The sequence below is a fragment of the Paralichthys olivaceus genome, chromosome 7, assembly GCF_024713975.1.
Source record: "Paralichthys olivaceus isolate ysfri-2021 chromosome 7, ASM2471397v2, whole genome shotgun sequence".
Taxonomy (NCBI): domain Eukaryota; kingdom Metazoa; phylum Chordata; class Actinopteri; order Pleuronectiformes; family Paralichthyidae; genus Paralichthys; species Paralichthys olivaceus.
This window is the reverse complement of record NC_091099.1, coordinates 25,258,234-25,273,711: the sequence shown is the minus strand read 5'-3', so window position 1 is coordinate 25,273,711 and position 15,478 is coordinate 25,258,234. Positions and strand designations below refer to the sequence as shown.

The window sequence follows — 15,478 nt, the reverse complement described above, 5'->3', positions numbered from 1 at the left end:
CCACTCTGAAAACCCCTGGGACTACACACTTGTAAATCTTTTTAAGGTAAGACGTTCACATTATGAGTGGTGGAGTGGTGGAAATGCTAATCTTGGACATGGACTATGAATTATACTTGAACTGTAGACTACAACTGTGTGAGATATCAGATGATATTTTGTCACTATTAAAGAATACATTGTTTTGTTGTACTTCTTGTGTCTGTTCTTTCTGCTAACTCGGGTCTCTATTATAGAGATCTTGATCTCAATGACATAACCTCATTAAATAAAAGGTAATGCAGGATATATACTATATATGTACGGTATATATTTTAGGTTCAAACATTACTCAAGTATTTATATTAACATATTATTAAGTTAAAAGGGGACACACGGTCTTTGGAAATAAAAAACATTAAAAAATAAAACCAAATTGAAATCGCCCCACAGAAATACAGATATGTACTAAATAGACAAGCAGTAGTTACCTATATGTATATAAAAACTAAAGCCAAGGAATAACTTTCTATGATTGAAAAATAAAAGAGGACTGAATATATCAAATACACCTCAATGAATCCCAATGCTGTTTGATAATATTGACTGAATTTCAATACACAATAGACCTCAAATGCTGACAGTATTGACTACATTACCAAACGGTGTTGGTTAGGTTTGCTTATTTCCCTCGTATTAGCATTTACTCTGAAACATACATATTACTCCACAATGCAAATATAAATACAACAACCATACAAGCATTTAAATGAAAAGAAGCTAGTACTTCTCAAGCAAGTTGATAATTACATATTACCAATTGTTAGCTTTTTATGATGATATATAGCAGTCAATACATTTATAGAAGAGTAAAAGGAGTTGTAGAACATGTTTTTTAATACTAATAATAATTATATATGCTGCTCAAATGAAGGGAACACTTCATCCTCACAGGATAACACCAAGTCAGTTAAACTTCAGGGATCAATGTGTCCATTTAGGAAGCACACGTGATAATGAATCAGTTTCACTTGCTTTGGTGCAAATAAAGGTGACAACAGGTGCAATGGAGAAGCAAAATCAAGACAGCCCCTAAAAAGGGAATGGTTTTACATGTGGCTGCCACAGACAGCTGCTCTCTCCTTATGCTTCCTGACTGATTCTTCTCTAGTTTGGGTCGTGCTAGTGTCCTTGTCACTACTGGTAGCATGAGGCGGTACCTGCAGCCCAATCAGGTTGCACAGGCAGTCCAGCACAATCTCAAGAGCATGGAGGAGATACCAGGAGCTGGAGCTCCCCTTGTGTGACTGGTGTGTATAAAAAAAACATTTTTCACCATGTACAATAAAATAATACCTACATCTACAAGAATGGCCCCTAAAACTGTCAATTTGACTCTGTAATAGCTTAATGGTTTAATCACTAGTTTGAAACGTGTTACTAACACAACATGAGCACGGCACAAAATTAATATTGGATTTAACCGCTGCATTCTGATCCACTTTGATAAACCTGACATGAATGCTGTAATGTAGCTACTGTTAGTATTTATTAAATGCAATAATTATCTCTTTTTCTCTTTAAAAATAAACACATGTCGAGAATGAGAAACCTTTTAAACGCACCTCAAATTAACACGGTTGCTGTTTACTACTGTACCCAGAGCAGCATCCTTTAAAAACAATCTTCAAAGCACAGGGGAAGAAAGGCAGGTGAACCTCTTTTCCAGGACTACAACTACAACCTCTGTCTGCCCTTGTTTTTGTCTATCTGGTTGCACAAAAGCGCTAAAAAAGGAAAGAAGAGTGGGCCTGTTAGCTCGTGTTGAGTGAGTGCTATAAGTACTGTAACCACTAAGATGGTCTGCCCTGCTGGTAGACCACCCATGGGGACCCACAGGACATGCTGGTGGAGCTGGCAGCTCAGTGGTCACACACAGTCATTGGCCCAGTGTCACGTAATAACATAAACTCTTATCACACACTACCTTCAGTATTCATTGTCTTATTGTTTGTTATATCTTATTATACTATTATATATCATATCGATAGATTATTATTAGTGATGAATGCATGTAAAAGTAGAGTTTTACTTTAATTGTTGGTTTTGAATCAGAATCAGAATCAGAATTCTTTTATTTGCCAAGTATGTTTGCACATACAGGAAATTGCCTTGGTGTCATTGGTGCACTACTTATGTACATAAAACAACAATATAAAAAACAACAATATGTAAGAAATTGAATAAAATAAAATAGAATAAAATAAAATAAAATAAAATAAAGAATATACATATATACATTAACAGATTAACAGGGTTATGGGCACGTGCTGTGCGAAGGTGCAGAGATTGGTGATAGTGCCAGTAGTATATAAGTAATAAATTATAAATTATGTGCAGGGGGTGGGGTGTGGTGGGGTAGAGTCAGTGCGGTGCAGAGTCAGTGTGATGCAGGGGGCTTGTTTGTGGTTGAGCTCTTTTATATGTTTTATCCAACTGCAACTAATGCTTACTTTAACATTAATTAATGTGCTTTTTATTTTCTCTATTAATCGATGGATAAAGTCTGAAAATAGAAAATGCTGTAACAAGTTTAATGTCATTACTTCGATGTAACTTACTCCTATAATCATTATCATTACTACTTTTTATTCAGTATAAGTTCACTGTCTCACTGATTTTATTTTCAGTTCTATTGCACTGCTCCTGAATTTACTCCATGCGCACTTTTAATATTTTTGGTTTCACTTATAATAAATACACTGTCTATTGTATTCTACTGTACTGTAATCTTGGAAACTTAACTTATCTTCGCTTTCCTTTTCTTACTGTCTATAAAAAAAGTTACCAATAGAAGTTGCACAACAAAAGTCAGACTGAGCCGGTCTCAAACTGTGTGTGTGTGTGTGTGTGTGTGTGTGTGTGTGTGTGTGTGCATGTGTGCATGTGTTTCTTTATGGGGTCATAGCTGGGTCAGTGTGTGTCTGTTTGTTAGTAGAACGTTAACTAAATGGACAGCGCAGGTGTAGCAGGGATCCGTGATGTGGAAAATAATTTCTATGGCGTGTTTAAATGTCGACATTTTGCACTAGTGTGAAATGTGAATGCTAGCAGATCTGACCGTCTTCAAACATGTCTGTCACACAGCAATTTACACGTCCCATGTTCATTGGTTCTTCACTTCATAGAGAGTTCTGTGTGTGAGTTGTGAAGAAAAACACTAGACACAAGAGGTGATGCATAATGCACAATGGTTCATCATGCTTGGTTAGTTGGTCATTGCTTTTTCACTGTTTCCTGTTGTAGCGAGTGTGGTGAATGATTTCCTGCTCAATCTTTGATGTTAATTTAATTCAATTGTCCACATGACTGGTGTCAAGCAAAAAAAAATGGGAGTGCTGAAGCTCAACCCTGCAGTGAAAGCAGTTTTTTTGAAAGATTACATGCTCTCTTACACCCATAGAAAAAAAACACAGGGGTAATAAAACTCACAAAGCATACTCTCTTTAAAGCTACTTATAAAAACAGAACCTGAGCTGATCCTTTGACATCTGATTATGAAGGCAGCACTTTCCACTGCAGTGACAAGCGTGATCATTAATTACAGCTTTAAATAATTGCAAATTTATGTATGAGCTACCACCAACTGATGACATGACTTTTTTAACGTAATGGACTCATTAACGGTCGTGATTGTGAGTGAAAATCATCAGCCGGTTCTATCTGATGAATTCCTGTTGTTTCTCCCCCAAAAGTGACATTTCATCCATGAGAATAAGGCTCATGTAGAGACCAGATACACAATATTCTTATGAATATTTTGTAGAAAACTGATGCTCTAATTTTTCGGACTCACAGCCGTGTTTAAAAGGCGAACACAAGAAGCGAAATACCCCACGTCTTGCATGGAGGCAGAAGTCTTCAAACTTGCCATGTTTTGTCAGTCTGGATGTTATATATGCTGTGTTGTGGATGATGTGCAGCGGGCGGGGGGGCTCAGCTGGTTGAATATACAGTCATCCCTGAATCTTGCCATGAAGCATCGGATGACACATGGTCTCTGCATTATTGTGCGGGGGCGAAAGTGATATTTCAATCATCCTCCATAAATAGCCATGCATCCTTGCATCAGAACCAGCGCACTTTCATCTCTTCCTAGTCATCAGGCTGATAATGAGGGCAGGAGCTACAACCATTTCTGTTGTGAATGTAGGAGAGAGTGACAGTAAATACTTTCATGATGATAACTGTCTGCGCAATGCTCCTCTTTAATCTGCTGAAGCACACTGATCAAAGCACATCCTCGTTCATGCCTCACAGGAACAATGGATATGCACACACGTATAAGCCCACAAACAAACACACAAACATACAGAAAGCAGAAACACTGGATTGTCCAGCTTTAGAAGCTTATATGAATATGGTACGTGAGCCTGCCCGAGGCCCTGGATGTGTGCACTTTTTGCGTGTGTGTGGCTCTGCTGAGGCGATCTAATGCTGTGTGACTGGGGCCAGTGCTGTCAGCAGAGCAGAGACATAGACGCAACACAAGTGCCTCCTTGCATAAATGTTGGGGCGGGCAGGGATGCTCATCCTCCCCTCTCACCGTCTGACACTCAAAGGTCCATCCGCAATTCGTGAAACTAGTCAATTATGGGTTCACACACAATCACCGACCCTTACAAAAACCCAGAGTGTTCGCTCTACAGCAGCCAGGTGGCGAAGCGCTCTACATTGAGTGAATAGAGCAAGATGGTGCTGAAAACAATGGCATGCTGGCCCAACTCTGGATAAATAGAGATACAAATAAAAAACAAGCATAATTATATTTCAACTGGAAATAATTTCAGCATAACCCAGAGTGTTTTTAGTATTTTTAGACAAATGTCACAGACTGTTACAGAAAACAAAGCAGGAAGGACTTCAAGCATGTGAGTAAAAGAGGATCTCCTCTCAGCATTTAATCAGGCTGGGTTTTATTTTACATTTTCAACTATACGGCTGAAGGGGAAATGTTTTTTTTCATTTTACAAAAAAGAAAAAAACTCCAATTCTAAATGCTGTCAAAAGAAAATCAAAAACGACAGATGAAAGAATAATAATCCAAGGATCACATTAGATGATGTTGGTTTTGGAGATGGTCACTGTGTCACATGTGATGACGGTCACAGTGTCTTAAATTCTTGCAGTGACTTGGCAATCAAACCAATCATAGCTTGCTGTCTGTCACTCACGGGTTGAAGGTATGACTGATGGGACTGATTCAGTACAATACTCCTGACCCATGGGCCTTAGTTAGATTTAATTACAGGGTACAGGTTCACTTCTTCATGTACACAACTATTTTTATTTTCAGTATTTTGTCAGTTTATTATCTTGCTGATATTATGTATTCTGATCCTGGCATATAAAAAAAAAAAAAAGGTTATAGATTATAAATATGTTCAGACCACACCGCTTTTTAGGTGCATGACCGTTTTCAAGGTTTGATACCTTGGACTGGTGTTCATATGGCATCCCCATCCCCATAAATGAGAAAACATCTTCTGTCCCAACACTTCTCCATCCAGGCAAATTACTGTTAGATTGCAGACTGGGCCTTTAAAAACCACGGGACCAGTTACCAAATTGAACCCCTGTTGTCAAGGGAGTGAGTGAGTAAGTGTGTATGTGTGTGTGTGTGTGTGTGTGTGTGTGTGTGTGTGTGTGTGTGTGTGTGTGTGTGTGTGTGTGTGTGTGTGTGTGTCCTTTAATATGTAGGAGGGAAGTGGTGGTTTGTGTATGAGGACGATCTGGCTCCCCTCACTCACGTTGGGAGCTGAGAACAGTGACGAATACGACCCCTGACATATGCAAATGTCTACTGATTCACGCTAACAAGGAAGATTGCACATGCCGGTGTGTGTGTCCGTGTGTTTCTACAACTAAAAAATGCCTGCATGCAGGGAATGTTTGTATGCAGACTGTAAGGACCAGAAGAACATATGCATGTGTGTTTGGCTTGGCTAGGAGAGGGTGTATGTGTTCACATTTCGTATATGATCACATTTTGTGTGTGTGTGTGTGTGTGTGTGTGGACTTGTACAGAAATCTTTTTGCGAGGACTATTTTAAGCCCACAACCTACAGAGAGAGGACATTTCGTCTGTTTCAGGGTTAAGACTTGCTTTTAGGGTTAGGCTCAGAATGAGGTTTAGGTTAGGGCATTTAGATTTGATGGTTAAGGTTAGGGGTTATATATGCTAATGAGTGTCCTCACTAAGATAGATGTGTGTGTGTGTGTGTGTGTGTGTGTGTGTGTGTGTGTGTGTGTGTTAGATGGGATGTGAACTTACTTGGATCAGACTTGGAGAATGTGTCTCTGTCCAGGAGATTTCTGCAAGAAACGAAAACAAAGGGACACATTAACATAAAAATGTCAGTTTTCCACAGCTCTCCCACTTCAACAAAGAAGGTTATTACATCAAAAAGTGAGCCTAATTAGCTCCCTTACTGACAACTTGTTTACCCATTCTCCTCTTCTAAATCGATTAAGAGAACCTGTCTTCAAGTCATCGGGGCAGCAATATTAAACAGACAAAAACATTGAGCTTTAAACAGGGGCCCATTTATATTTCAAATGTAGGGGGGGAAACAGCAGGCGGGAGGACCTATTTTTCCACGTTTTTGCACTCCCTGGGTGCCAACAGCAACAGTGGAAGCTGCCATCAAATTTACATGACACTCTGGTCCTCCCTCTTTGCATGGGGAGGGATAAATGCACAGAAGTGCCCCACTGCAGAGCAGATGCTCAGCGCCACCGAGGCGCTCCGCGGTTAAACAGCTCTGAAGGAATTAAATATGCACACAAAGATGACAAGTTACAGCTGCCTGAGACCTGAGGAGAAAGAAAGTGAGGAGCGACTCAGGCTCAGAAAAGGGAGACCCGTCCAGTTGCGTCACCGGTGGTGGGCCTTTGTGGTTTTCATTCTGTGTCAATTGTTTACAGTGTCCATGTCTCAGGAGGAGGTAGCCAGAAGGACAGGGACGAGTCTGACAACACCCAAAGGACCAGAAGTGAACCTTCACCCACTCAGCTTGTACTCCTGCCAAATCCGACAGTAAAACTCCACAAAGCTTTCACAGAACCCAGAGAGACCATATGAGAGGCTTGGTCTTTAAGAAGAGCTGGACACATTATCCTAAAAACTGCTCATGTAGGGCTCCTGACAGTTATTTACACCACATCTAAAGGTAATACAAACATAAACTTTCAACTGTTTTGTATCACAGCATCGGGCATTTAAAAAAAAAAAAAAACATATCCACAATATGAATTTTGAATTTTCGTCCTTATTCTGAAATGTCCTGTAGAGAATATCCAGACTTAAAATCAGCCTGTGGACTATCTAACGATAAGCTGACTGGCTCACACCTCATATTTCAAGTTAAACTAACCTGAATTTTACTGCAGATATCATCACGTGGTCATAATTGGCCTAAAATAGTCTCATGGCACATGCAGTTGAATGACAATAAAATAGGACTGTTGTGTTTTTCAAAACATACAGCTTGTTCTAGCTGGATAACAGAATAATTATATGCTATTAATGTGTTACAGTATTAACTGTGGAGGCCGCGGTATTGCTGTTCTGTCATCCTGCATCACAAAAAAAATAGATAGTGCATATTTGTTGTGTTTCATGGTCTCAGAATCATTCCAGAAACAGAGCTGTTTGGACACAATGACACAGTCGTCTACATTGTCTTCCTTATTGGTTCATATTATTATTATAAATATTTTTATATTTAAAGTCATGCTCTTATATATTATATAATTATTATATTATTCATAAGTCATGACTCAGTAACATCATCATCATTACGTTACTTTTCATTGTTGTTGTTTCTTGTTTGTAGTATTTCTGTAAATAAAAAAACAACTGCAGATTAGACAGTCCACTTCCTGTTTACACTGCCACCTACATACCCAGTGTACGTCAATGGACTTGTATTATTCACATGATTTCAGATGTATTCCTATGCACTGTAATTACTGATATGAAGCTTAAACGCTATTAGGAGGTCATTTTAAAACTAAAGTGTATGGATATAGTCTTACACAAATTCCACACTTGACAGTTAGATTTGTTTTCCCACTGTGAATTTTTTTAGAGTCCATTGTAACTGACCTGTATTTAAGTAAACCTCAGCCATTACGCTCCATGAAATAAGAAACATAAACATTTCACAGCCACTTTTAAACCCTACCGGCTGTGATTCTCACAAGAGACTTTGTGTTAAGTTTTACTTTAAGCTGTAACAACCACAGCAGCATGACTTTGTCCATATTGTGCCCTGGGCTGCAGGGCGAGCACTCTGTCACCCATCCTGTCCTGTTTGACAAGAAGCGAGTGTCTAGAATCTGTTGATGGCTAGTGATGTATCTAGATCAGGCACTAGCGTTGTCCTGATCCCAGTGTGGCCCAGATGGTGAAACACCATGCTCTGCTGCCTCGCTGTCGGGGCACACCCTCCAACCCTACCCCGCCTCTGCAACCCTAAATAAATGATAATAAGCGATGGAATCTGGCGTAGTCATATCAGGGCTGTGTTTGATGACTGGCAGGAAGTCTGAAAGATTGTGTAGGAGTGAGAAGTGGGCGACTTCACCTGCCAAATGTGATAAATGTCCAATAAAAAGAAATACTGTTCCCTGATGGCTCCCAGAGGATTGTGAGAGGAGGCAGGGAACATAGATGTGGTGAAGACAAGAGGAGGAAAAAACTCAGAGACGCAACTGTATGTTTGTTTGCAGGCAGAAGTGCACACACTCATATGGATATGGTAACCGCCCCCTGATTCATGTGCACTTGAGGGCTTCCACCTGGCCTTGATAGAGACGGGTGACTCTTTAAAAAGCCCTTTCCACCGCGGGCAGCCCGGGAAACGTCTGGAGCGGTCCGAGCAGAGAGCCTCGTGGTTCATCAAACATTTATGAGAGCGGTCCCTCCTCGACACCAGAATTACATTTGAAATCCCACCAGTTACATCACACATGCCGAAACATGGCAGCAGGAGCTTTAAATACCTGTATGTGTGGGAGGGGGAGGGGAGAGGAGAAGTGGGGGGCTTCCATCAGCGAGAGCAATTGAGATAACATTTTCCAAGATGTGTTCTTGAAAAAAAAAACAAGGGAACACTGAATATGCTTGCTGTCCATAGGCTGCAGTTATAAAACGACAATTGCCACTGTGTATTTTCATAAAGAGTTCTTCTATATCTTGCATGTTCCTTTATTTCCATCACCAATGTTCATCCTCAGCAACAATTCCTACCCACCATCTTGTTTCTCACAGATAGAGAGCTCCGGATCGCAGCATGGGCAGTCACTTCCATTGTGTAACCTCACGCAAGTCAGCTTGACGTTTAGCCCCACAAGCCATTGTGCAGGTTTGCTTACTGTCAGTGCAGTGGCCTTCCTCTGTGGAGCGATAAACTAGCTAATTAACACAGCCACGGTAATGAACAACACAAGCCGGGCCTGCTGGGAGGATAACAGCAGATCAATAAGGTCCATTGAGTCTAAAGAAAACTGTGAGCTGTTCCAATCAATCCACCTCTGAAGCACCTGAGACCCTCGCTGAACTCCCAATGATTTTTCCCAGATTCTCTGTGAGTGTTTGTGTTCTACTACAAAGCAGTGTGTCTTCAATAATAAACTCAATGAATCCTGCTTTACTGAGAGGAAGTCACAGCATCAGCAGTACACAAACATTTCAAATTCAACATTCAATACAAAGTTTAATTGACTTCGCTCAACAGTAAAGCTTCAGTCCTGCATCAGTCCTCTACATTAAGACCACTGACAATGTTTAAGACCTTGTCTACACTACTGCTGATATCTTTTGAACAGATATTTTCCCCTCTGTAAAAATGTGTTAACTAATTGTAAAGAAATTGGTATATGGTTGGCAATGTTGATGACACCAAAATGCATTATGTAAATGCACAGAAAAATGAATGTTTTTGACATTTTATCCATTGGAAGGATGAAAATTAAAGATTAAAAAATGTCTGTTTGACTGACTTAAAACTGCGATTTAGAGGCCCCACGCAGAGGAATACTTTTGTTTTGCAAAATATCCACTCTGGCTTTATGGCTTTATGGGGCTGTGCAAGACTAACTGCTAGGCATCCATAATAACCACATCACGATTATTCAGAAGTACTAGCCAAACTTTAAGAGCATTGTTTTCAATGGGGGAGCTTGTCATTTTTTGTAAAAAAAAATTAAATTAAAAATGCTTCACATCGTTATATATATTGTCAACAGTGATGATGATGAATACATTTTTTTCAGCGCAGCCAGATGAATATTATCACTTTGAGAACAGAAAACAAACACACTCTTTTTAACCATACTTACATATAACAAAACTACATAATACATATCAGCAGGCAAGAATTATAGATTCTGACTTTACATACTGTATCTTGAATTAATTTACTATTTGCATTGAAACTTAAAACAGAATCTAAATGAAAATGTTATATTGTGCTGAATATATAGTGCAGAAAATCCCTGGACTCTAAAGGACATGTTGGCTTTAAATCTGTCGACCGTAATCACCGCAGTGGAGGAAAGTAGCTGGAAGGTGGCAGCGGTGAATCTCAGTAGCTGGCCTGTGCCTTAATAAGGCTAAATGACTCCTTCAAATACTTATTAATGCAGCCTGCAGGAGGCCCACTTGATCTTTTAGTTTTGCGGTCTTTGTCGTGTTTCATCTAAACTGTGCCATATATCATTGAGGCCAAGAATCAATGCACTTGAGAGAAAAGCAGCTAGGTGCAGCAAGACTGAGAGAGCGAACAGAAGTGTCTGCCCAGTAGCTTTTCATTCACATAGATGGAACCTGAACTTGTTTAGTTTTTGTTATTAGCAGACAAATAATAATCTGTTGGAAATGTATGAGAAGTTATACATAGATAAAAAAGTGTTAATAGATACAGTGGAAACCGCTTATATGGATCATCATTATATTCATCAACCTCTTTTATGGCTCGAGAGGCTTGGGACGTTGTTACACAAATACTCAATTACTCCTGTAATTCATATATGTTTTTCATTGTGTGTAAAGCATTTTAAGCAGCATTTGTTGTATGAAATGTGCTATACAATTAAAGTTTACTGCTATTCATAATTATTATTATCATTATATATTAATCAAGCAGTTTGCTTACAGTGTTCAGTTTAGATCTTTTCATACATGACAACATACAGTGCACTGGAAGGTTTTCCACATTTTGATATGGTTTTTGGAGTGTTTTGTAAATGTATTATATTTATGAGCGAAACATCGAAACATTTACTTAACTATTCAGACCCTTTGTTATGACACTTGCAACTGAGCTCTGGTGCCTCCTGCGTCTATCAACGGTCCTTCAGATGCTCCTACAACTTGTTTGAAGCCCTCCTGTGCATAATTGAATTCAATGGGGCTTGTGGGCAGAGGGTGTCACTCCCTGTACAGATTGTAAAGCCCTCTAAGGCAAAATGTGTTTTGTGAATTTGGGCTATACAAATAAAATATGATTTGATTTGATTGGACATTTAGGAAAGGCACACACCTGTCTATATATGGTCTCACAGTTGATGGTATATGTCAGTGAAAGCCATGAGGTCGAGAGAATTGTCTGTAGACCTGCGAGACAGGATTGTGTCAAGACACAGATCTGGGGAAGGATACAAGAACCTTTCTGCAACATTGAAAGTGCCCAAGAGCACAGTAGCCTCCAACAGTGTTCCTAGATCTGGCTGCCCAGCTAAACTGAGTAATCAGGGACAAAGGGCCTTGGTCAGACATGTAACCAAGAATGAGATCCAGAATTCCTTTGTGCAGATGGGAGAACCTTACAGAAGGACAGCCATCAGTGCAGCCCTCCACCAGTCAGGCCTTTGTGGTAGAGTGGCCAAACAGAAGCCTCTCAGAACACAAGAAGCAAAATCCTCTGGTCCCATGAAACGAAGTGTCTAATCAGCATCATGCTGTGGGGATGCTTTTCTGTGACAGGGACTGGGAGACTAGTCAGGATAGAGGGAAGGATGGATGCAGAAAAATATAGAGCAATCTGAGTGAAAACCTTTTCCAGAGTGCTCTCAATCAGGCTAGGGCGAAGGTTTACATTTCAACAAGACTAAAACCCACAGCGCACCACCAAGAAAACACAGGAGTGGCTTCAGGAAAACTCTGTGAAAGTCCTGGAGTGGTCCAGCCAGAGTCCAGACCTTAACCCAATAGAGCATCTCTGGAGACACCTGAAAATGGTTGTGCACCGACGCTCCCCATCCAACCTGGTGAAGCTTGAACGATTCTGCCAAGAAGACTGGGAAAAACTTCCAAAAGAAAGGTGTGCCAAGCTTGTAGGATCATTCCCAAGAAGACCTGAGGCTGTCATTGCTGCCAAAGGTGCTTTAACCAAGTACTAAGTGTATGGTCTGGATACGTATGTTTATAGTCTTTTATTTTTAATCAAGTTACAAAACACTCCAAAATATTGTTTTTGCATTGTCATTGTGGATGAAATTTGTAGATTGATAAGGAAAAAATGAATTGAATCCATTTTAAGTCTGAAACCTAACAAAATGTGGAAAACTTGAAAGGGTCTGAAAACTAGGAATGCACTGTATCTAAAATGATAATGAAAACTGATGTAGCTGCCATTAAACTCTCTTCTCACTTATTCGTATGATGTTTTTGGACCACCACAGTTGTGTAAAGACAAACCCTGCCTTTTCGCCAAACATAAGTTCACTGTATGTGAGTGTGCAAGCACGTGCCCACTCTCTCACAGCAGCAGATATGATACACAAGTGATGTTTTCACTCTGACCATTCAGATTTGGCGCAGGAGAGGAATACATACAAATTTAGATTGTATTCTACATGATAAAAACATACGAAAATATTCCATTTGATCCAGACTGACGTGGTCACTGTCAGCAGTTCACACTGTCAACAGGATCACAAAAGTATGAAAAATGAATGATTTTCTATTTCCAAAGGCAATTTCCAACAATGGACCAACATCCAACCACAACAATAAAACCTGGTGTAGCTCAGAGTGACACAGAAATGTAAATAGATGACACTGTGTAGTAGTGGTTTGTTCTTCTTTTAAAGAAAATATACTCTCCACTTACTTTCCAATCAAATCCGCCTCATTTTACAAAAATGGTTGTGATTGGTCCAACCAGTTTCAGGATGGATGTAAATCAGTTTGAACCGAAGCGGGAGGTTAAACCCGTCTGATAGAGGGAACATACACAAGGTTGATGATTGGTCTGGTTTCCAGGCAACATCCAATCTTGAAGCCCATCAGATATTGGCTGATGCTGAATTAGCCTCCGGGGGAATTGCAAATTTTCTTCTTTTGGAGATATCCGGTGTTCCGCTTACCTACACTGCTTACAGTCTGACGAGTTTCTTTTATCACATGAGTCAAAAAAAATTCTCCACACAAAACAAAGTGATAGCTTTTGTAAGTATTTTATGTCCAGACGACTTCTTCTGTTTACCTGCAGGCAACAAAACCTGCTCAGACGTGATTGTTCAAACTAGAAACAAAAACCAGAAGACTTCAAGCCCCAGAAACATTGTCCCTCCCCTACAGATTTGGTATATATACATGCAGACTGTGTATAGCAATCATCTGACTCAAGACTCAAATCCATGAACTAATAGAAATAATCAGCAGACCAGGAGAAACAAAACCTTAAAAAAAATAATCCAAAAAGGTTTACAGTTTTGTGCAAATTTGCTGATTATGTAAAATTTTAAGACACATCAAGTCAAGACTTTTGTGTGCTTAAGACAGTAATTACTGTAAAAAGAAGAAAACAACAGACGAACAAGCACAATGAAGCAGCAGCACTGATTATAAACTACAGATTGCTGTGTACACAGTTGTCTGTAAAATGTATTGTTCATTTTCTTGATGTCATTGTCACAATACATGTAGCAGCCACCATTAAATCCAAGTTGAATACAACTGCCAATAACGTTGACTTAGTGGACACTGTGAATTCAATTATTCTTTTAGCACTGAGATCAGAGTGACAGTGAGATTGTGTTGGTGTAAATGGAACATATGTATTTACATATACACTGCAATATTTAGAACGTACACTTTAGTTCAAGACAAACTTTAAATACATTATGTGCATTAAACCATCACAGCAACACAAGCTCAAGATGTAAAAGAAACAAAGAGAACTCCCAAACACACAGGGTTTGTGTTCCCCTCGCTGCTAAAGAATCAAATATATTGCTTTTGAATATGTGAATGAGCCCCTGAGCGGCCATACATGGTCATTAATTAAAGAACAGTTTACACTGTTGGCAGCACAATGCAGCACTAGCCAGAGTCACCTGGAACAACATATTATATCGCAAGCAACCATTTTGTGCCTTTCAGATGCATTAGAGACAAGAGAGATCGTGAACGCCATCTGAGAAAATGGATGGATTTTAGATTTTAGAGCAATGTAAAAATATGAACTGTAAAAGGCTAAAAGTAGATTCTGTCACCTTGCAGCCGCCACTAGAAAAAATCTGGTGTTTTGCGGATTTAATTTTCTGGGGAGCCACAACAGCACTTGGAGGCTACAGCGTCATACTATGTGAAGCTGAATGTTCCCGAGAGAGCGTCAATAGCAGCCTGATGGTGTCTCCCTGACATGGCTGAAATTATTTATGATTAAAATACAACATTTGGGTGTAAGATGGTTAAAAGGAAGGCACATTAGACCAGACTGAACAAAATCTGGAGTTTAAAGCCGCAATGTCTACTTCTGAGAAAGGTTTTTCCTCATTTTAAATTTAGACAATCCTGTGCGAAATGGGGGGGGGACGACATGGGCTCTTTTCTGTCTATTATTATTTATGAACATCTTCAAAAATATCAATTTCATTGTGATTTAGACAGGAAAAGTGTTCTTATAGACCACTAGAAGTCACTGACTCATCTCTTATACGTAGCATTTACATATTAGATTTTATTTGCAGTTTCATAAAGTTTATATTAAATGTTTAAATCTTCAAAATTAAGGAATTGTAGTCACTATGGTCGAAGCTACAAAATTCTCAACTAATATCAGTTGTATTATTATTAAAATTATCAACTATAATCATATATGTCAAACTAGTGTCACAATGAACCAAATTAATCTAATAATCAATTATAAATTTGCCATGAAAGATCTATTATATATAACTGATCATTTGAGTCATATGTAAAAAATATTAAAAAAAATCACATTTGTGGTTTTAGCGTCTCAGGTATTTGTAGTTTATCATCATTGTGAGTTCAACTTATTATTCCACATATTTGACGCTCCTGTAGAATAAATGATTAATCAGTCAATTAAAATAATAATCAACAGTTTATATGAAGATGAAATCCAAAGTTTGCTACCCTACAGAACTAAAACATTAAAAAAAACATGGACACAAGATTCCT

General features: G+C 39.1%; 1 protein-coding gene across 1 annotated transcript in view; it reads right to left on the bottom strand.

Moving 5' to 3' along the window:
- LOC109624099 (copine-8-like) overlaps positions 1-15,478 on the bottom strand; it is a 59,980-nt gene that overhangs the window by 38,233 nt on the left and 6,269 nt on the right. Inside the window, exon 2 of the mRNA XM_020078596.2 lies at positions 6,314-6,354. Coding sequence (XP_019934155.2) covers positions 6,314-6,354 — 41 coding nt within the window. The remainder of the gene's footprint in view (positions 1-6,313; positions 6,355-15,478) is intronic.